Source organism: Pteropus alecto, unplaced genomic scaffold (assembly GCF_000325575.1).
Source record: "Pteropus alecto unplaced genomic scaffold, ASM32557v1 scaffold3, whole genome shotgun sequence".
Classification (NCBI taxonomy): domain Eukaryota; kingdom Metazoa; phylum Chordata; class Mammalia; order Chiroptera; family Pteropodidae; genus Pteropus; species Pteropus alecto.
The window spans coordinates 33,882,263-33,904,588 of record NW_006442484.1 but is presented as its reverse complement, the minus strand read 5'-3'; the positions used below and the strand labels follow the sequence as shown (position 1 = coordinate 33,904,588).

The window sequence follows — 22,326 nt, the reverse complement described above, 5'->3', positions numbered from 1 at the left end:
ACCAACTCAATACAATATTTTAAACAAGATGTTGTTTAGGAAATGCTCAAGTTGCATTCCGAATGTAGTTTGTAAAATCATGTGTAGAGGTTTTGAAACACTGCTGAGAGTCAGCTAAAGGGATGTCTTGGATGTTGCTAGTTCTAAAAGGAATCACGGTTTACAAAGCAGTTGTCTACTAACAATGACATTGATTGGTAATCAGGAAGTAATGTCTTAAAAGTTTACATCTCAACATAACCATTTATTGCCTGTGTGTACACACACACACACACACACACACACACACACACACACACAATGTAGTTATATTTTAGGAAATTGTAGGAAAATATATAGTTACATTTTAAGAAGATTGAGGTTGCAATTAATGTTCAACATAATTTTTTCCTATTTGAAATAATGGGAAATGGGCTTCTAGTTAACATTTTGATGTTGAATGTCTGATTTTCAAGAACATATCACTGATGTTAAATGTGCGACACATAATTTAAATGTCCTCTTTATTTCACAAAATTTTGAGAATCGTATAATGGTAAAGCTTCTCCCTTCCTCCAGCTAAGGTCTGCTCCAGGTAGTAAGCCTAAAGTGGAATGGGAATATGGTTAGTTCTTTCCTATTTCCCAGAGTTGTGTTTTTTCCCACTCTTCCATCAGCTCCCTGGATGTGTTTTAATATACAGCAATGTGAAATTTCAAAACCTTATAGTATCCTGATTAATTTATTAGAAGAACGTGGATGGTAGTGGGTCCCTTATCCCCTCTAGGGTTGGAGCAGAGGTAAAGGATGGGAAAGCTTCTTGACCTGACAATGATGTAATCTGGTGTTGATTTCTCTGACCAGACAGATTCATTTCACCCTCGTGGAATGCTTTGGGAGTTTTTCAGAGATCTCACCACCACCACTACCACCCCAATTGATCTTTTCCTTGTGGTCTCTTGAAGCTAGGGAATACATGTTATCAGACTGATAGCCTCGGCTCCTGATAATTTTAAGAGTCTTTCTTCAGCCCCTTTCGGCTGGGACCTCCTTGCCCTTCAAGACATGCTCTTGGGAGGATCCAACACAACCCTGGGCCAGCTGTACTTTGTGTGCCCACGTCTGACCTCTGTTTTTGCCAGCTCTCTGTAAGAGAGTAGTTACGTTCCAACCACACTTAGCAGGGCCCCTCAGTCAGCTTCTTGCCTTTTAGATTCCTCAGGTTTCAGTCAGACATTGATCCATTTTACCCACCAGGCTCCATAAGACACAGATCAAGTTTCATGAGTAGTCTGTTGAAGCCCCTCTTGCTTGACTGGGTGTTATTAGGGACATTGCCCTCATGATGAGACTCAGAACATATCTGTGTTTCTCTCCATAGCCATATTCATTTTCAGCCTCTCCAGTCTCTCAGAGACAGACATGAGGTTGGATGGTCAGCCAAGCTTTCCAAACCAGTTCTCAGCCAGCTCCTATGCAGACTCTCTTTAGGTGGTCTGGTTTCTCACTCTGAATATGGGAGTGCTTGACACCCATTATTTTGTGTCTTCTGCTGAAACACAGTAAGAGGCCTATTTTATCAACCTCCTGCAAATTCAGAGGCCTTTTTTAGAGTGGCTCCATGAGCACATACCTAGGCATCTTTTCAACGCCTGTGCTATTTAACAGCATTGTATATTAAACATATGCTCTTTTGAAAAAGTATTTATAATGCATTTAGTCAAAACTGGACTGGATATAGATTGGTAGTCATATATGTCATGTCAACAGTGCATTTTGAGTGCCAGCTTTCCCATGAGTTGATAATGAGCACTGTTCAAAGACCTCCTCAGGAGGCTTGATACTGTAAATTGGCTAGGAAAAATGATCCTTCCCTACAGCATCTGTAGGGAAGGAACAGTACACAAGTTCAGAGACACTGGCAGTGGGCCAACATTCTGCACCTTATGAATTTCTTCAGGTCTCTGTAGAGTGACTAAATTTCCTAGACCTAATTTCTCTTGTATTATATCATTAAAGTTACTAAGATACTTTAAATGCTAGAGGGTCCATTGTTCTCTACCACAGAACCATAGGTTTGATTATCTGGAGTTAACTTAGCCCCTTTATGCTATTTCGGTAAAGAACATCTGACACACACTTTTTGTGGAGCACTTTTTAAAAGAAGTTTAGATTTGGCTAAACTTCACTCCCATGGTTGAGTGATAAGGGACCTGCCTCCATCCACTTTCCTCTAGTGAATTTATCATGATACTACTATAAGGTGTTTAAAATTTACATTGCCATAAATTAAAGGCTTGCTTTCTTATGTAATCAGAAAAGAATTAAAGGCATTCCACTAGGGGAGTCTGGGGGCAAGGGGGATTATATTGTTTGACACATTGTCTACCTGGGTTGACAAAGGATTCTGCACATATTCAAAACTGAATTGCAAAACTACCAATTAAGAGCACTGGACAAACAGTGATTGTTTCTTATTTATGGTTTAATTTTCATTGCCTTGCTTTGTACTTGGATGTGGTAGATATTAAATATTTGTTATGTTAATGATCAAAGAATCCAGTTAAGTGAGAGAAAAATTTCCTTCCCAGAATGGCAGATATTGAGAATTAAGAATGGAACATATAAAAATTATATTCATTGAGCTCTATCCATTAAGTACCTGATGAAACTTATCGAAAGGTTTTCTGCAAATTCTCAAGGCCATAACTGTTTGTGTTACACTTGGCATTTGTTTCAATTTTGTACATTTTTAAAATAAAAGGTTCAGAATCTATGAGAAGAAAAGTTCAGATTATGAGCTAAAATGACATAAAACTCAAATTAACATTGGTGGTATTTGTTAATAGAGCGACTTGTGTACCACTTTCAGCAGTGCCTCTTAAGGCCTGCCGGGGGTCAGCAGATCATCGTGTGCTATTTGACTGGTAGTAAACTTGCACATTTTTTCAGTAAATCGGCAGTCAGATGAGCAGGAATTGAATCCCTCTTCCACACAGAGCTCTACCGTGCTTCAGGCAGTTTGTATTCCCAAGCCCATAGCAGCCGTGTGCTGGTTGGTGAACCTATTCAGTACAAGAGAAAACAGATGTCTGGTCTTCCTGCCAAGTCCCTTTCTTGCGTTTTAGGAACCATTCCACACGCACAGGGAGGTTTTTGTTAATTTCTTTCAGATGATGACTGAGTGCTTTACGCCATGCGGGGCCTGCAAACCCCACTTTGCTACTCAAGTGAACATTAGTAGCCATTTATTCCTCTCACGGCCAATGTGGGATCTAGTTTTCTACTTGTTAGAGAAGCCATTGAACCCTTTCCATGCCTAGGGATTTAAAGAGGCCTAGTGGCCCCATTTTTATGTTTGGCCACCCATAATTCACAGAATAATTGTTTTTTTTCAGACATAGCATTGTATGTAATAAAACAGTTATGGTTGTCACTGATTTTAAGGAAACTAAATTATCCTCATTCAAAAACCACCCTCTACTTACTACAAGTGTTATATATTTTGTTCACTGACTGGATGGATACATGCATGGACTCTTTGAGGAACAGATATTTCTGTGGCCAGTGCTGCCAGCTTGGAGTTTTTTCTTTTTTCTTTCTTTTTTTTTCCTTCAATTATTGCAACTGTGTAGTCAGTGTTTGCAGAATAAGTTGAAAAAAATAATAAATGACATTAATTCTCAGGTTCACCCCAATGAAACCTAATTGAGTTGTTCCTATTGAAAACAAATGCATTGAAATCATAGAAAACATTGACTCATATTTAGCCTATAGTGATATTTATCAGAGAATGAGTTGAGAGCTCAGTTTCTTTTTGGGTTCTTATTTTAGCACTTATTTTTTTCTTCATTGGTAAACTCTAGTAATCAAGACTTTAAAAAATATTTTTTATTAGTATTTTAATAATAGAAGCAGCTAAAACAGATTTAGAAAGTAGTATCTACATAGTCAACTCTTTTAAAAAATATCTCATATATGACATTCTCCTATGAAATTCCTAAATATTAGCTGTTTACATTTTTTTAATTGTACTGAAAAAAAAAAGCCCACAATATTTATGATATGCTTCTTATGTAACATTTTTTATGCCATATCTTTACCCAAGAAGTGTTTTAATGCTCTTTAATTAAAGGGTTCTCAGCTTATTCTGAATCTGACTAAGCACGATTTCAGGAATCTTTCTAATTAGATTTAATCATATCGCTCCTCTACATTGTGCCTCCAAAAGCTCCCCATTTTTCAGGGTGTGGCTTTCTAACTGCAGCACGTGGGCGGCAGTTCCTTCTTCCTCTTGCTCCCAGCTCACCCGTCAGGCTACGTGAAATCACAGGATAAACGTGGCTTACGTCCCTGGTGTATCAGTATTACTTGAAAATATTAGGTCAGAAATAGTGTTTCTATATTAAAACAAACTTGAATAGTTAGGGAGTGGATTGTAAAATTTACATCGCCTCACCCCCATCTTTTTTAGATAAAGCACAGGCTTCAAGGAAATTTTGCAGCTCTGGCAAAGCTACTTTGGCCTTTGCCTACAGACTCTTCAGGATACATAATCATTCTCCCTGCTGTTAGCACTGCTTAGCTGGAAAAGTTTAAGTAGCAATGACTTGACTGACAAAATGAAATCAACCCCCTTAGGTAGCCTTTCACAATCTGGTTTCAGCCTTGTGACTTCTGCTTGTTTCTCAAGTTTCAACTCAATGTCATACCCTCTGAAAAGTCTTTCCCAATCCTCTAAGACAAGTTCCCCTCTCTGCTTCCACTGTCATTTGTACACATCTTTGTATCATAGCACTCATTTCATGTTTTTTTTTTAATCTCCTCTATATAACTGTCAGCTGCCGGAAGACAGGACTGGAGTTATAGTTTATAATGAGAGTCTGGGATGTGTGAGATACACAGGGTCCCTCAGTACCCACCTTCAAACAGAAGGGACCCCATCAGTGTTGACCAGTTAAGGACCAGACTTCCACAGAAACAAATGCAGTCTTTTGCACTCCAGGAAAATTTCGGGACTTGGGAGGTTAGAGCCAACATGAAATGGCTAAGTGAGAAGCTTTGTGATTAAGTGGGTAAGGTAGGTGGAGGTAGTGAATGAAGTGGAAACAAGATTTTACCTCACATTTCACTTTAGAAGAATTTGAAAACTTTAATACCTAAGACCATTTTGCTTCACCCTGTATTTTGAAATATCTTATTTTTTATTGTCACACACTTGTTAAACAGATCACTTTTCAATATCCGTACATTAAAGATATACTGTATGTAATTGTCAGTAGAAGGTTTGCTCAGCATAAGATAATCAGTGGTGCCACACTGAATTTATCTAATTTCAACTAAGAAAACAAAAATAGTTGCCATTTTATTTAATATGTGAAGAGTTAGTGAGGGTAACTACTCAGCTTGCTATTGAGAATTTGAAAAATTTTAATTATTTTCTTGGACCCACCCCACCCATGCTGACATACCCCTGAGAGCTGGGGAGCACCCAGGCTGGAAGCCTCTGCCCTAGACCTTTGGAACTGGCCTGGTGGTTCCATGCTGCCGCCTTCTGTCAGAACCAGAAGTCACAGGGACCGTACTTCCTGCCCATAGTTTCTCAATGTGCATTTTTACTTGCAGATTATATAAAAAGAAAACTTTCACTTCAGGTTTAATTAGTTCTAGGATACATTGGAAAGTAGAGACTTCGTATAAATTCAAACATGCATATGCTTTTACATACACTATTAAAGTACTGTGTATGTTGGAAATCTATAGTATAATGAGTGTGCTATTCTGTTGCCTAAAGCTAAAACATAATTAATGACTTTACTAATAGTGCTTATTAAAGAAGAATCATAAGCTTGCATAGTTCCATTTGTAAAGATACAATTGGTTAGTAAGATCAAAGGAAACCCTGGTTTAAAATTCATAAAGCTCTTCTAATCTCACAACTGGAGAGGTGAATTTTGACTTGGTCAGAAAATATTCCAGTAGTTAAGCTTTTCCTTGACGATTTGAACACCATATTCTTAGTAAATATACATAACAGTTACTAGGTCACAGAAAATTCTGTTGTATATCTTTGGTTTCCTACTCATCTTTCCTTTGCTGAGGTAGCTGATTCTACCTCAGCAAAGGAAAGATGAGTAGGGAATGATCTAATTATTGCTTCTTGAACTTTGATATGCAAATGAAGCACCTGGAAATCTCATTAAAATGCAGCTTCTGATTCTGTAGGTCTGGGATGGGGCCTGAGAGTCTGCATTTCTTATATGCTCACAAGTAATTTCATCACTGCTGGCCCCTGGATCACTCTTTGAGTCACAAGGATTTAGCAGAGCCTCCCCCTCCCCCATCTACTCTAGACTTTAGTTTTACCCAGATTCTAAAATTTGGTCTGCCTAGAGTTCATCATTTTGTGTGGCTTTGAGTTTTCTTGTTTTTGTTAACGTAGGAGCTTTCTTTTTGTCCAGCGGTGATCACAACTCAGAAGTAGTAAGAACTCTGCCATAGAGCAGAGGATGGGATTTGGGGCAGAGCCGCACTGGGCATTAAATGACTTGGTCCAGAATCCCACGTGTGTCTCCGGATTGAATTATTAGCAGAAATAGCTTTGTGTGCAATAGTGTGCCTAAAATGGACTCCTAAAAATAGTAGAAGAGGGGTTGTTTATTTTGGGGAACACAGTGCACACAGCTGAGAGTCGCACGTGGTTCCTTGAGGGCATCTTCTCCTACTTGGCGGTGCCTGCCAGCACTTCCACTTCCAGATCTTCTGAGTATGGCTTGGTGGGACCATGTCTGACCTGCACAGGCTGCCCAAGCTTCAGACCCTATTTTCAAGAGGCCAAGGTGACTTGGGTGTTCTGTGGTCACCATGATCTTATTAGGTAGTACTTTTAGGGACCTGAGCAAAGAGAGTGGCCAAATAAGGTTGGCATGTTAACATAAATATCTCATCTTCTATTGGAAATTCATGGACAATTCTATGTTCTGTTTCAGCAACAGGAACAAGATCCTACCAACCTGTATATTTCTAATTTGCCACTGTCCATGGATGAGCAAGAACTTGAAAATATGCTGAAACCATTTGGACAAGTTATTTCCACAAGGATACTACGTGATTCCAGTGGTACAAGTCGTGGTGTTGGCTTTGCTAGGTAAAGCACACTGCCCTGTATTAATAACAATGGCCCTGCTGAGTTTCCTGGAAAATAAATATTGAGCAAGAAGAGAAAATTTAAGACAGGATTATAGGAGCCAGTTGTACCACAAATTTAAATTGTGTAAATACTGGTTTGCATTTTTCCAAATCTTTAGGAAGTTAATTAGAATTCTTGAACCTAAGGACGCTAACAGTAGTGACTCAGGTCAGGGAAATACTACATGAGCGATAGTGCTGAAAGTTTGCGTCCTTAATATTTTTATTAATTAGATCAAGATCCCTTTAACTTCTTAAAAATAATGATATCAGGCTCCTTAATTTCATACATAAATCAGTATGGTTTTTCTTATTAGATAGAAATTTAACTCATAAGTTCAGTGAATTAAATTTTTAGATGAAATATCTCAAACTTTCAGAAAAGTAAGACAGTGATATTACACCTAACCATCAATTTTTATACCACCGTAACATTTTACAGTTTTGCTTTAGATTGTTTTTTTAAAGTAACATATTACAGATATATCTGAAGTGCCATTATTCCATCATTCCTTTCATCTTACTCTCGTTCGTTCCTCCTTAGAAAGGGTACTTCAGTGTAGTGGTTAATTTGGTTTCTAAAGAAAAAGTCCTAAACAGAACGAACATTGATTTGTGATATAGTTCTAATCCATGTACAAAAACGGATCTTGCAGAAACTCATTAAATGATCCATTCTTTAGGAATCTATTAATACTGTGCAGTAACAGATAATGTTTATGTGTTTTAAAGTACTGACTTTGATTTTGGGGGAAAAATCACAGACATTTTAGACATTATCCTATTTGATATCAGTCACATGTACTACCACAGACTTGTGAAAGATAACAAAGCAAACATTGTTCACTCTTTTACATATAAGAAAATTGAGGCAAAGAAGGGGCTCTTTCATCGTCACTGAGCTGCCACATAATGAAGCAGGGTCTTCTGGCTTTTACTCCATTACTCATTCTGTTAAGCCAGATGATTTTATGATAAAACTAAAATATCCTATAGTTGGAAAGTCACCAAGGCTAGCATCTCCAGCATGCACTTGATTGGTTAAAAAGATCCAAGTAAAACAGTGAAAAACTCAGTGCCGTCTAAAAATTGTCCCGCTGTAGGAGTTTTTCTGAAAGCAGATCAGGTAATTTTATTTCTATGTCCAAAGATGGAACCCAATTAAATTCTACTGCTTTTTAAAACTATTAATACCCATTAAAACCAACGTGTTACTCTGATAGTCCAGGAGTGTAGCACATTTTGAGTAGATTAGTCAATGTTTCTTCCATTAAAAAAAAAATGATTCAAAAAAATTTAATTCTCCTGAAATGTTTCTCAAATGTTTTTAGCCACTTGCAGATGATGTAGAACAAGTTGTGTACAGTTAGGCTCCATCTTTTAATTACGCCTCCAAAGCCAAGATAATAAGGAAGGTACATGATTGACTTAATAAATTTAATTTTAAACTTGAAGCAAATGTAAAAAAAATAAGGGTACATCCTCAGATTGATAGTAGTTCTTATCATGACTTTTGAGTCTTTACTGTAAAAACCCATCTTTAAAATGACCAATATTCTAGCAAACAGTAAATACACTAGTATTTTAAACTATTATTTTTTGTGTTTAATGCAGTATGTTAACTATCAAAGCTATTGTGTATTACGGTTTTCCAACAAGCAAAAATTACACATTTGATATACTTGGTATCAAACACTCTAGGTATAATTTATTTGTCTTATGATTCAGAATGCACTCTCTGGTTAATAGTTATCATTTTACTATAGAAGTATATAAGTAAAAATTAGATAAAAAGAATTAACCCACTTTTTTTCTTCACATTTTTGCTAGGTTTTATTTGTATTCAATAAACCTGTAAGAATGTATTCACATGCACAAAACAAAATGAAAACTAAGTGATCTCTAACTTTTCGTGTGTTTTATTTTTATATAAATATAGGATGGAATCAACAGAAAAGTGTGAAGCCGTTATTGGTCATTTTAACGGGAAATTCATTAAGACACCACCCGGAGTTTCTGGTATGTTGTTTGTCTAAAATTTTATCAGTAGTATTTTTCATGTAATATGTGTATAGTTTCGGCACATGATGACTCATATCAAAGAACCAACAAACCCTCACATAGCTCTTCAACATTTATTTCTTTGGATCTACAAATAGGCCTTAAAAATTCACCTCTCTCCAGACATTGGGTATTTAAATATGAATTGAAGTTGATCCAGTGGAAAGGATCTGACTTGTAAAGCAATAAGAAGCCTCTCTTTCTTTGATGCATAAGCTATCCTTTAATTCACCTTATCACCATCCTCAATAAATCTGTCATTCGGTCACATCATAGAAGACTGGTACTTTCCACTCCAGTTCCTGCCTTTGTTCTGGAAGATTTCAACCTGTGTTACCCTTCCCGCCTTACAGTACCTGGACCTCAACATCTGTGGCCTTCCTTCCATCCACTTGAGCCACTTTCTCTCATTCCTCTGCCTTGTATTGTCCTGACCAAGATCACCACACCTCAGTAGCTTTTCATTCCAACATCACACGCTGATTCCCTCTAAACCTGATCTGAAACATGAAGCATCCTTCCGTTTTCACTCTTTATTGGTCCCTCTTTACCTCTTTTCCATCCATACCAACTGGTCTCTGTTTTTGAGCACTAAAACTAATTCTTTGTCAGCATCCTCAGTTTTCTTGTATTCTATCCCTTGGTCACTCCAGCTTGGCAGAACACTGCACTTGGATTAATCCTACAGCAACCCACCTTTACTGCTCCTTTTATATCCAGGCAGGGAGGGAAAGGCTGTCTCCAGCTTGACCAGACCCTCAACTTCACTGGTCCTCACTCAGCTTCCTCACCCTTCCCTAGCAGTGATTCTCAAGTTTCACCATCCCACTCAGTTTTCTCACTACCCCACCCCCAACTCTAAGCAGATGACTTTACTTCCTACTTGATGAATAAAATTGAGATCACCAAATGCAAACCGCTTTGTCAGCTTCCTGCTTCCTCCTAGCAAGGAGACCTACACCACACCCATTCTTGCTCCCCCTCCAACACTAAAGTCTCAAGGCCTAGGGATTCAAAGCTGTACTCTTGATCCTATCCCCGTGAGGTTTTGCTCTGTCAACTATCTTTCTCCTATATTTTCAATATGCTTTTGCTTTATTTTTCCCCAACAAAACCAAAAACGTTTATTTTTAATAAACAACAGATACCTGACAAAGCTAATTGGTAGAAAAATGGGAGAAAATACACAAGTAATACTAGGAACAAAAATTGTAAACATAACTACAATAGACATTTTTAAAATCACAGAATACAGTGGACCAAAGCATGAACTCCTTTATGCAAATAAATGTTAATAATTTTCTAGGAAAATCTATTCATTCGTGTTTCTGATCATTCAGGTCTCTGTGATCTTGAAACTAAATTAAACTAAGCACTCTCTACCTCCTCTTCATGTTAACCTTATAAAAATGTAGTCTACATCCTCACTTCCTTCACACCTCAACTCTGGCCAATCTGATTCCTTCCCCTAGTGGGCAACTGAAATTCCTCGTGGTAAACTTACTGTATCGGTCAACTAGGGCTGCCGTGACAAAATACCACAAACTATTTGGCTTAAACAGCAGAAACCTATTATCTCAGAGTTCAGAGGCTAGAAATCCAAGATCACGGTGCCAGCTATGTTGGCTCCTTCTGAGAGCTGAACAGCACATGGTTTCTATGACCGTATGTGAACTTGAACTTCCTATAGGCACAAGTTTGGAATGTAAAAGACCTGGAAGTACACGAGTCCAAGGAACTCGACCTTAAGGTAGTTTTGTTCTTCCATCAACAACCCTTGATTCGAAAGAAAAGAAAATAAAAAGGAATGTTTTTACCCTCCAACCAAGAAAAGACATGGGAGGAATTTCACATGTGGGAACCTTCTATAAAATAAACCGTGTCCTGTGAGGCCTTCCAGGTTAACCCCTGTACACAGCCAACCCTCCTCCTTCCCCCACCCCACTCGATGTTTTCCTCACTTCCTTGTGTCATCCTTTGCACAGTCAGGGCCCCAGAGTATTAATCCTTTTGAAGGGCTGCTCATCCACCCACCTGTGACTTCTTAATTTCTCAGCTCATTCTTCCGTGCAACAAAGAAAGTTCAAGACAGAAATAGATCCCGGCACACACTTGTTTTGATGTTTTATCAACCTGAGATAAGATCTGCCAGTTCCCTGAATAAAGTAGATCTCAGGGTATCTCTAATCAAGGTTGGACAGTTTTCTTTCTCTCCAAAGGACTACATGGTTGTGTCATTTAACTGTTTTCTTTGAAGTGGGTTTGAAGACTTCTGGTCACACCCATTCAGGAAAAAAAAAGACCTCAATTTCTAAACCACATGTAAATGATTATGGGATTCTCTATACCTTGTAACTAGTAGAAAACAGTTTCTTCCAAATTGTACCAAGTGTCAAATGGGACACAAGAAACAGATGGTTCCTTTTACATCAAGATCATCACTTTGGATGGGGGAGCAACTGTAAAGTCAAGCTGTTCTCTTTGTTTCGGATCAGAACTTAATTTAAGACATTTTCTAATGTTTAATGATCTTTCTTGTTTGTTAGTCTTGGTTCCCAATTAGACTGCAGGTTATTTGGCTGCAGAGGCTGTGTTTTGTTTTTAATTCCGTGCTAGGCACAGAAAGCCTATGCATTGCCCTGTAACAGCAGAGATTATCTGGTGCTTTCCAAGAGCATTTTTCATGTGAAGCTCATCACAATACTCATTGCTCTTTTGAGGGCCTTTTCGGGTACCTTTTTGCATATAAACAGGCTTAACCCCCTATAGGCAAGGGTTTAAAATGAACAATGTGGGACTTAGATGCACACTGTCTCAGTGAACTCAGCTTTTCCCAAAAACAAGTCCCGAGTGGATTTTAGAATCCGCAGCAGAATTCGAAAGTTTCCAACTTCTCTGGGCTTCCCCCCCACCTTTTGTGTGTGTGTGTGTGTATATAATAAGAGAATTCTCTTTGACTACCAGCCTGTTTATTAAATGCTACTCTCTCTTTCAAATCACCTGAGTGGCTGCCATGACATGGGTTTCTCCATGGCGTGCATATGATTATTTTCAGTAGAACCAGATAGAAACAAAAATATTGTCAAGCAAGAGTAAATTGAATGAGCTTCTACTTTAATGTTTAAATAATGTAGGGTCATTGCTAGGCAGACATAACATTTCATAAATACAGTCAGAGGATGGTTTATTTAATGATGCAAGTTGTTTAGCTGGCATAAGCAGAATTATCCAGGATGGTTTCTGTCAGAGTACTCAGATTCTTGCATGACTGGCAATTTGCCTGTGACATTGGAGCCAAGTACAGAAAAGAAATCCATGTTAGACACAGTCCCCAGAAGACACTTTATGAAAATTAACAAACTGAAATAGTGAACTCATCTTAACTGTGACACTCTTAAGAAAGTCTCTAGATGGCTAAGCAGAGGGTCAGCTGTACACACGAATTGTCACATTTCATATGCCACCCATCCTCTTGCCAGCACACTCTTCATTACCAGAGTGATGTGGTTGGGTTCCACCATGCCAGGCATACCCAACCCTGGCCCAGGGCATGGTGCATAATGTAGTACATGTTTATAGTTCTGTAAAAATCCACATCACAATTTTTCATGCGATCTGTTCTCAGATTGCTTTTTAAGAATCTTGGTGCTCTTGTGTCTGATGTTACCAAATCTACAAAGAGGCTTTATCTTTTCTATAGTACGTTCTTCTTTAAATGTATGATATAGTTTGTTGGGGAAAAAAAAGTGCTTATAAGGCCTTTGCTTCTGTCTTTCCCCACCTAGTCTCATATTTTCTTGAAAATGTTGAAGTATTGTCCTCTATTTGGATTTACTTTGGTTTTGAGTGCTAGCTGTTTTACAGTAAGTCAGATTTGCTTAGAAGGTCCCCAGCTGGGATAAAAGAACAAACGATATCTTTGTGAGACAATCTAGGTAAATTCCATAGAGATTTAAAATAACTACTTAATATGTGCTTGATAAAAATTTCATTATGGAGAATTAGTACAGTGGTGGTTTCCCACACATGAATGTTAGAAACAAGAGATGGAAAGTTTTAGGTAGAATTGATGTCCAAATTAGGAGACATTCCCAAAGCAAAAACATTATCACTCATGATCATGATTCAGGGATTTGTCTAAAAACTACTCTTCCAGTACCTTCCTGGAAGAAAGTACAGTCTCTGAGAAGACTAATGCAGATGGCATGTTAGCTGGAACTCTCCGAGAGCTGCTTGCCCTGTGCTTGTTGTTTTTGCCTCTGTGGGAGACACCACACACACACACACACACACACACACACACACACACACACACCCATGAACAAAGGCTACACATGTTCAGTGTTTCAGGAGGCAGTGTAATACCCGTCTCCTCTCTCCTGGACCTCACCATGACATTAGTGGAGTCTGAATAAGTCCCTGTGTGCTAAGAGAGAGTCTAGTCAGTAGGTATGTGAGTGCTTGTTAGAATCTCAATATTATGCTGGCATCATTCTGCCACATTGCCTAAAGCTTTGCGTGTGTCATGGAGGAGCTCCAATGAAGTGCATATGTGACTGCTGGCCGAATCCATCCAGAGGCCTCAGCTTGTTTTACATCTGTTTTCTGTGTTACTCTGACTTTTTAGATTGGGTTTGTGCCCAGCAGGGCTTGAAAACTGTTCTTGCCCACATTTCATAACTCTGTGTATATAGGTGATATTATTAGGGCACATTGTCCTGTGCCAGGAGGCAGAAAAAGTAATGTTTAGAAGAAAACTTATGACTCTAGTAAAAAAGCTAGACATCTTCCAAACGTTTTTATTGCCCATTTTGTTTCCTGAATATTTGTTTTAAGCATTGTTATTCTGTAAAAAAGTTTTGGCAGCTCTAGGACAAAAGAAATACTGGAAGATGTGTGCGATGTTCTTGGTACCTTAAGGAGAGTGCGATAGTATCTTTGGGATTGCGATCTATCTGCTCATGTCTCCCTCACCCGGATATACAGTAAAGGAGAGTCTAAATGCAGGTTTTGTTGAGAAGTGCTGTCCAAGGGCTATACTCTTATGAGCCATCATTGTCACGAAAGCCAAAGTGCTGGAACAGTCCTGGCTGGCCAGTGGGGTATGAGGGCCATCTTGAAGATTCCAAACTCAAACTTATTCTCCACCAAGAAGGGCAAGTCTAATTTTTTAAAAAGTGACAAGGGACCACAGCTGGAAAGGTGCCATTGTTTTATCTGAAGACGCTTTGAGTGCCGTGCCAGGCTTATGGTTGGGCTGCTTTCAGGTAGTTGTTATCACCACAGATCACACCCAGCCTACAGTAGGCTCCTCAAATCAGTTTTACACCTTTTCACTATCAGGTTCTGTGAGGAAGGAACCATAAATAATGGAGTAAATTTTTGTTAAAGCATAAGGATCTTGGGTGGAAGATTGTAGGTGTTCCTGTGAAACAGTTTTCTAAAAGACCTTCGCCAGTAACGTCACCCTTAACTACAACTCGAACGTTTCTGTGTTCTATGTGAAGCCAAGGCAGCAGCCCTAGCCAGTTCATTATATCCCACAGAATCAAATCCCATGGAAATCCAGGCCAGTCCCTAAAAAATGTTTATAACTTCTGAACCCAAATCCCTCTCCTGAGAACTTATCTTAATAATTCAAAAGCAAGAGGAGGAGCCATATTCAAAAATTTGAGCTCCTCCTGTTCTCATAGTAACAGTAATAATAGCTAACATTCATTGAGCTGTCCTAAGCACTTTATACATTCATCATAACTGTCCTTTGAAGTAAGCCCTATTACTGTCCCCATTTCACATATTGTGAAATAAGAAAAAATGAATAACTTGCCCAGAGTCACTAGCTAGTAAATGGCAAAGCAGAATTTCAAACCCAGGAAGGCCAATCTAATGCCAGCGTTCTAACCACCGTACAATCTAACCATCAATATAGCCATTGGCACTGGAATTGGGGAGATAAATAAGATACGCACGTGTTCACACAGTGTTATATTAACGAAGAAACTACATTTGGTCCCTTTTCAAATAGAACGTTATGTAACCATTTTTTAAAGGTTTACAATGTAAATGGTACAACAAAAAGACCTATCATTGCAAATATGAAAAAACAAACGTAGACTTAGAAAAGTAGTAAATATAAAACATTAAAATATATACGTTGGAGTGATGGGAAATGATTGCATTTTTGTTTATTTAACCTGACTTTAATGTCATTAATCATTATTTTACTGGTAGGTAAAGCTAAGTGGAAGATGGCAACACTATATAGGATCAGGAAAGGAGGAGAGATGGGAAACCTACCGGAGCAGGCCTGGGAAGATAGGCCTCTGTCGAGAGAAGCTGTAGCTCTGAGTTATGGTTGGGCAGGACAGCAGGATTTGGTTAGAAACAGAGAGGTGGCTAAAAGAGGAAGGGATGCCTGTGTGTGTACACACACACACACACACACACACACACACACACACACGATTGTTTTTACTGGAGCCTTAGGTTGAATTTTTTAAAAGAAGAGCCCCAGATAGTTCCTAGCATGTTGTTAGTTTAAGGAATTTTGAAAGTAGGCAACATTATCAGAAAGAAAACTAACTATAGTTGCTGAGTGGGCTAGTTTTCCACAACTGATGGAGCAGCTTCCATCAAGGGCAGTTTATGTTTTATAGAGTGTTGATGGGATAAAATACTACATAGCTAGAAAAAATGAGAGTTTGGAAGTAGCATTTCTCTGGCTGTTAGAACACAGTAAGGAAAAGTCTACTCTGTTACAAACTACAGAGAACTCGAGTCCTCTGAGACACTTGATTAGATATGTGAGGACTTCCAGGAGGTCATATCATAAGCTTAGTGCCTAGTCAAAGTGGGCATTCTAGAAGCAGTTTTTAGTGGGGATATCAAGGTGAGACATTTGAGCATAAATCACTGTAGTGCTTGAGCTTCGTAAAGCATACGCGGAAACTGCTTGGTAGAGAAGTTCAGTGAGTCATTACAGGCACATCGCCCAGATGGCTCATAGTCTCTTAGGGGTGATTTGGTTAGTGCCACAAAGTCAGGCATTTGTAAAAGATCATTCCACTTGCAAAGCCCTGCTGAGGGCACATTGGAGAATCCAGTAATGCAGTTACCTTAGATGGCTCTTAAGAGGTGACAAAAAATAGCAGATCATTGTTTGCACTTGTGGCATTGCCTGCTGAGAGTTATACTACCATAGTTAAGCTTTGGAGATACATGTTCCTGTTGATTTTGATGAACGAGAAAATAACTTTTCTGTCTTGGATAATAAATAAGAAAAAGAATCACCTGAAAGATCTCATCCCCCCCAAAAAGGATGATATTTTTGGATGCTTAGGCTGAAAATTTTAAAGAGTCACAGATAGTTCCTTGCATGTTATTATATGAGGAATTTTGAAGGAAGGCAACATTATCAGAAAGAAAGCTAATAGAATTATTGAGTGGGCTAGTTTTCCAAAACTGATGGAAAAGCTTCTGTGTAGGGCCGTTTACATATTACAGAATGTCGATTGGGGTAAAATCTGAGGCATACCCTTTACAAACCCAAAAGACTGTGATTAAGGGGAAATTCAGCCTAGAATACTCTGCATATTTAGTAAAATAAATGAATTGATTAAGGGTAACTATATAATTTTTATATCACTTTGATACAAGAATATATCTTAAATCACGAATCATTTGTTAGAACTTATTGCTGTTACTGTTTTGCACAGTAAGGTAACGAGTTGCTAATCTAGAAAAGTGACCTTTAGAAGTTACAGGTTGACTATTCATATTAATTTGTTTAAGTTAATATACCCAAACTTACCTATTGATCATAGTCATGTTACCAGTATTCATGGCACTTCCTTTTCTCAATGCCAGTTCTCCTTAATAGGTCCCTTCTAAAAAGAGCAATCAGGCCACCTGAAGGACTGGTTGGTCTGTACAACAACGTCACATCGCATGTGTCTCCCAGGCTTTAACTTAGAACCTATGTATTAGGCTCCAAAACGCAAACCAGAGACAATGAAATTATCTAACCTTTACTCAGCTTAATGGTAATAAAAGTGTCTTAAAGAAATTTTCACACAGTCGTTAAAATGAATAAGATATCAAGAACCTGTAGGGTTAAACTATTTCTCATAATGTCATCCAAGTACGTGGAGCAGCAGCTATAAAAGGAATATAGCTGTTCCCATATCAGAAGTATTTCGCTTCTGGGTGGCATTTTTATTAAAAACAAACAACTCTAAAAACAGTGCCCTGTCCCATAAATGGCTAAATGGGTTTTTTTAAAGATTGGATACACTCTCATGTCCATTAGACTGCAAGCCTATTTTTATACCTTATTGTATCCCTAGTTCTTAACACTATGCTTTGTACATAGTAGGCACTCGATAAAACTTTCAGTTAAGTAGATCAAAGGGAATTTTAATAGAGGAAAGAAGCTGTTAGAATTATATATTGCTTCACGTGGAATACTGAAACAGGGAGCCAGAAACTATCTAAAAAATGTATCATTTCTACTGGTGACAATCCTTTAAAATAAGAAATTTGTTTTCCTAAGATATGGGACACCTGTTAGTCGACAGACTTTAAACTACATACCTTTTTGGTTTTTGAGGGGGAAAAGTATCTCAATGACAGTACAGAATCATGTAGTAAATATAATTCATTTTTGAAAGATTTGACTACATCCTGTTCCATTTGTTTAATTTTAAAATGATACATTTTGCAAACATGTCATCGGTCACTTGATGTTCACCTCATCATTATGTTTTTAGCAGGCTTTATTATTGCCTGAGATTGCTTTTTCTTTGACAGAGATTAGTCCGAATGAATGGAAAGGTATTGGAAGCACTTTATCACAGATAGGGACACCTGGCCGCCTTTCAACAAATGTGGCACTTCAGCACTGCCCAGGGATGCTATCAACTGCTTTAATTCACACATACCTGCTTAGGCAGCTTGTAGTATATTTCCAGAATGAGTCCAATCTGGTTGCCTTCTTTCTCCGGGAGAAGTGATGCTATTGGAGGAAAATGGTCCATTTGCATTACTCTCCATGCCAAGTAAACTTTTTTTTTTTTTTTTTTTTAAGTTAAATTTCAGCCTTGGAACTAGTCTTTATAATGCTTCAAGATAAAAGCATCTCCTCAAAAGTGAAGCCCCACAGAGTTCCAGCACCACAGACAGAGTTAATTATCTCTCTCTTGCCCTATGAGGTTATGGGAAGGCAAAATCCTAAAACCTCAGATGTCATGGGAGAAAACATTTGATGCCATAAGGACCTTGCCAGAACAGTGGAGAGTCAGATCTTGCTTCTCTTCGAGTGCTTGATTTGTCCTTAAAAGTCAAGAGGAGACATCCACGGCCACAGCAGATAGACTCTCTCCTTACTCTCAGGAGGGTTTGCCCTTTATCCCCTTATTTCTGCTTGTGGTCTGTATTCTCTTAGCCCTACTTTCCATCTATCTCTAGATGGCCCAGTTGTAGAATTAAAGCATCATCAGTGATTAGAAAGCTCTCTTGCTTCATTGCATCTATTTTCTTTACCTTCTGGAATTGTTGATGAAGGTGGAAATTTTAAAAAGTCAATACCTTTTTTTTTTGAAAAGACAAAAAGAGTAGTTCATCTACAGTCTAGGATTTTGCCCCAGTCCATCCTCCATCCCACCCAATTTGCCTTAAATCGACGTTTTTTGTTCAGGTAAGTGGCGAGTGGGAGGCATGTATGGCATCAGAAGGAAAACAAAGGACCCCTTTGTGAACGGTAGAGCCAAGGCTGTTTTCTCACCAGGCACCTCACAGTTTTGCTCTCACTTCGTAGTACCCCCAGAATAGTCGCCATTCAAAGGTGAGCTCCCATTCTAGCCTGCCTCTCTGGAGTGGGTCACACCAGGGAGAGGAGAAAAGAGTGCCACACAACAGCTTGGACAGCTCACCGAGAAGGAATTACAGATGGGTTTTTTGTTGTATTTTGTTTTTTGGCAGAGAAGTGCGTTGAGAGGCACTATTGCTTCCACCCTGTCATTAGTGGGTGGATAATAGTGATATAAAATAAGAGATGAATTAGGATAATAAGAGGCAAAGGAGAAAGGAGTAAATTTTCTACAAGTAATATTTTTCTCTTCATGGTTATTTAACTTCGAAACAGAACTTGAAAGTAGTAATCACGGTTCTACAGTAGACAAAGGACAGAATGTGAGAACCAGACAGGAAGGTGTGATTGCCTTTATTACATTAACTGGAAACTTACAGAAACATGCACAACTTTCAGGAACACTCTATTTCCATTATAGAAAGGAAAAGTCATGGATGGCCTGCTATGCCATACCATTTTTTTTCTTCTCATTTTTCTCTCTCTTTTTTTAAACTAATGCATACGCATCCCTTTGAAATAGTATCTCTGCATCTTTAGTTTTTCTTTGTTAGTTTCTTGAGTTGTTCTGTGGACCGTATAGTAAAGCAACACCAAGTGGGATGATTAAAGGCACAGAAAAACCTTTAAGTAGGGTAGGCACATGTTTTCAGCTTTCTCTCAACTGCTGTTTCATGTTGTGTATCAAAAACAAAGGAGACCTATTTGATTCATTCATTTGTTCAACCAAGATGCAATAAGTGCCTACAGCATGCCAGACGCTTAGGCACTAGGGATACAGTGATTAGCAAAAACATGTTACTCCCCCCATGGAGCTTACACTCTAGAGGGCAAACAGACACTAAATCACCACTCACGTTTCTATAAATGCCATGAGTAAATGCTCTGAATAAAAATATAGTTTGATGGACATAAAGGGGAACTTGTTTTCTACCTGGGGAAGCGAAGGCCTCGCTGAGGAATTACATGGGCAGCTGTTGGGACAGGAGAGGATGATGCAATTATATTTACATTTGAAGATTTATAGAGGTGGAATTGGAGAGGGCCCAGAAAGGAAAAATGCGTATCTGCACTTAAAGAAGTGGCAGATGTGGATTAAAAGATTCCTATGCTTCCTCAGAATAGCTCTTTAAATGTCCTCATTACACTCTGGTTTGACAATAATAACTAATACGTATTCTGTACTATATTTTTCTCCAGTGGATAATCTTAAGGGTCAGAGTAAACCTTTGCCTTCAAGTGTTCTATCAATTTCCTTATAACACTCACACTGCCCCTATTAAAACAGAAATTCACTTATATTTTATCATCCATATACACATATAATTTTGGTTTCATATTCTTTCTCCATGTTTATTCAGCTCCTACAGAACCTTTATTGTGTAAGTTTGCCGATGGAGGGCAGAAGAAGAGGCAGAACCCAAATAAATACATCCCTAATGGAAGACCATGGCATAGAGAAGGAGAGGTGAGACTTGTAAGTTCTTTCTTGAAACTTTAGTATGGTTGTATAATCATGAAAGCCTATGTGCATAGTTACACAAGCATCATCTTATCTCGGCTGCCACACTTCTGGGATAGGTACCAGAATTAAAACTTTACAATCCAGATAACTTGAAATTAAAACTCTTCCTAATGGATACGGTACTAAGATAGTGGTGATTCACCAGATGGACACATAGATGGTAGAAACAGCTATGTTTACTAGTTAACTACACATAAAATTAAAGAACATTTTAACTCGCTGTAAGAAATGCACGCTATTTTCTTAATGTCATGGTTTCTTAGGTTTACATTCATAATTATTCAGAAATCATTCTAAATAAAAATAAATAGTATATTTGTTTTTGAGTTTTTCTTTGCCTAATTCTTTTAAATAATGTTCTTTTTTTAAGAAAAGCTCAAATTTTTTTAATGACACATTCATTAATTCCAGGACCTCAAAGTGTGTTTTTTTTTTTAATTATGTGTGTGTGTGTGTGTATGTGTGTGTGTGTGTGTGACATTGGTTAACGAAATCCAGTAAGTTTCAGGTGTACAATTTAACAGTAAGATATATATATATATTGCATTGTGTGTTCATGTCCCATAGTTAGATTTCTTTCTGTCGCCACATATTTGACCCCTTTCACCCCATCTGCTTCCTTCCTCCCAAAAAAGCTCCATTTCCTAATAAAAATGTTGGACCTCCATTTCCCCGTATTTATTTGCAGTGAATTGTTATTATTTTAGAAAAGTAACATACCTGTTTGAAAATGTCCAGGGATGTGCCATCCAGTAGAAATGTTCTAGAATCTGCTCAGTGATAACCACTAGCCACTTGTGACTGTTTGAACACTTGGAATGTAGCTAGTATGCTGGAGAGACTCAGTTTTTCATTTGATTTTAAACCACTACACGTGACTAATGGTTACCTTATGGGACAGTGCAGATCTAGACCTTAATTCTCATATTGAGTTTATAACTATTTTTGTCTTAACAGAAACTCAGTTTCATTAAATGTTACTAAACTAGCACTGTTTTATGTTGTCATGACTCTAAGAAATAGTATTTTTAAATTTTGCCTTTGCAGATGAATTTTTCTATTTCTTTTTCATTCCCATAGGCTGGAATGACACTTACTTATGACCCAACCACAGCTGCTATACAAAACGGGTATGTTATTAAGATAAATACGTAATGGCTTGAGGGAAAACGTGAAGGTGGAAAATATCAGACATTTATTCCATGAAATATTCTATTTAAAGGATTACTTAATAAAGGCTTTTGTGTTTGTTCTAGATTTTACCCTTCACCATACAGTATTGCTACAAACCGAATGATCACACAAACTTCTATTACACCCTATATTGCATCTCCTGTATCTGCCTACCAGGTTTGTACCATTAGGATTCATCAAGAATATGACAACTTGCTGACCATGAATCACTGCTACATTTTTTTGTGTCTTAAAGTTTTGAACATTTATAATGAAATTTAAGTTTAATGTTATGCAGCTTAGATACCCACGTTAGAATAAGCTGCTTCTATGGTTTTTTTTTTTGTTTTTTTTTGTTTTTTATGTATAGAAGAGAGTAAAACAGGGGATGTAAAATGGTTGTCAGTTGTCAGTCCTTGAAATAATAGTATTTTAGAATTGGGATGAACCCAGATAATTCTTTCACAATAGGCCCTGCTGTTGGACACCATGTGTCCCAGAAATTGAAACTTAAGAGAGTTGCCATCAGATGAAA

The 22,326-nt window shown here is 38.0% G+C and overlaps 1 protein-coding gene across 5 annotated transcripts in view; it reads left to right on the top strand.

Annotated features, from left to right (window-relative positions):
* The window catches only part of RBMS1 (RNA binding motif single stranded interacting protein 1), a 196,781-nt gene that overhangs the window by 162,510 nt on the left and 11,945 nt on the right, over positions 1-22,326 (top strand). For 3 of the 5 annotated variants that reach the window (XM_015596575.2, XM_015596577.2, XM_015596574.2), the window contains exons 5-9: positions 6,969-7,126; positions 9,107-9,186; positions 20,455-20,570; positions 21,699-21,748; positions 21,875-21,968. In XM_015596575.2, coding sequence (XP_015452061.1) covers positions 6,969-7,126; positions 9,107-9,186; positions 20,455-20,570; positions 21,699-21,748; positions 21,875-21,968 — 498 coding nt within the window. The remainder of the gene's footprint in view (positions 1-6,968; positions 7,127-9,106; positions 9,187-20,454; positions 20,571-21,698; positions 21,749-21,874; positions 21,969-22,326) is intronic. The other 2 variants (XM_015596578.2, XM_015596576.2) reach the window with 1 other exon arrangement.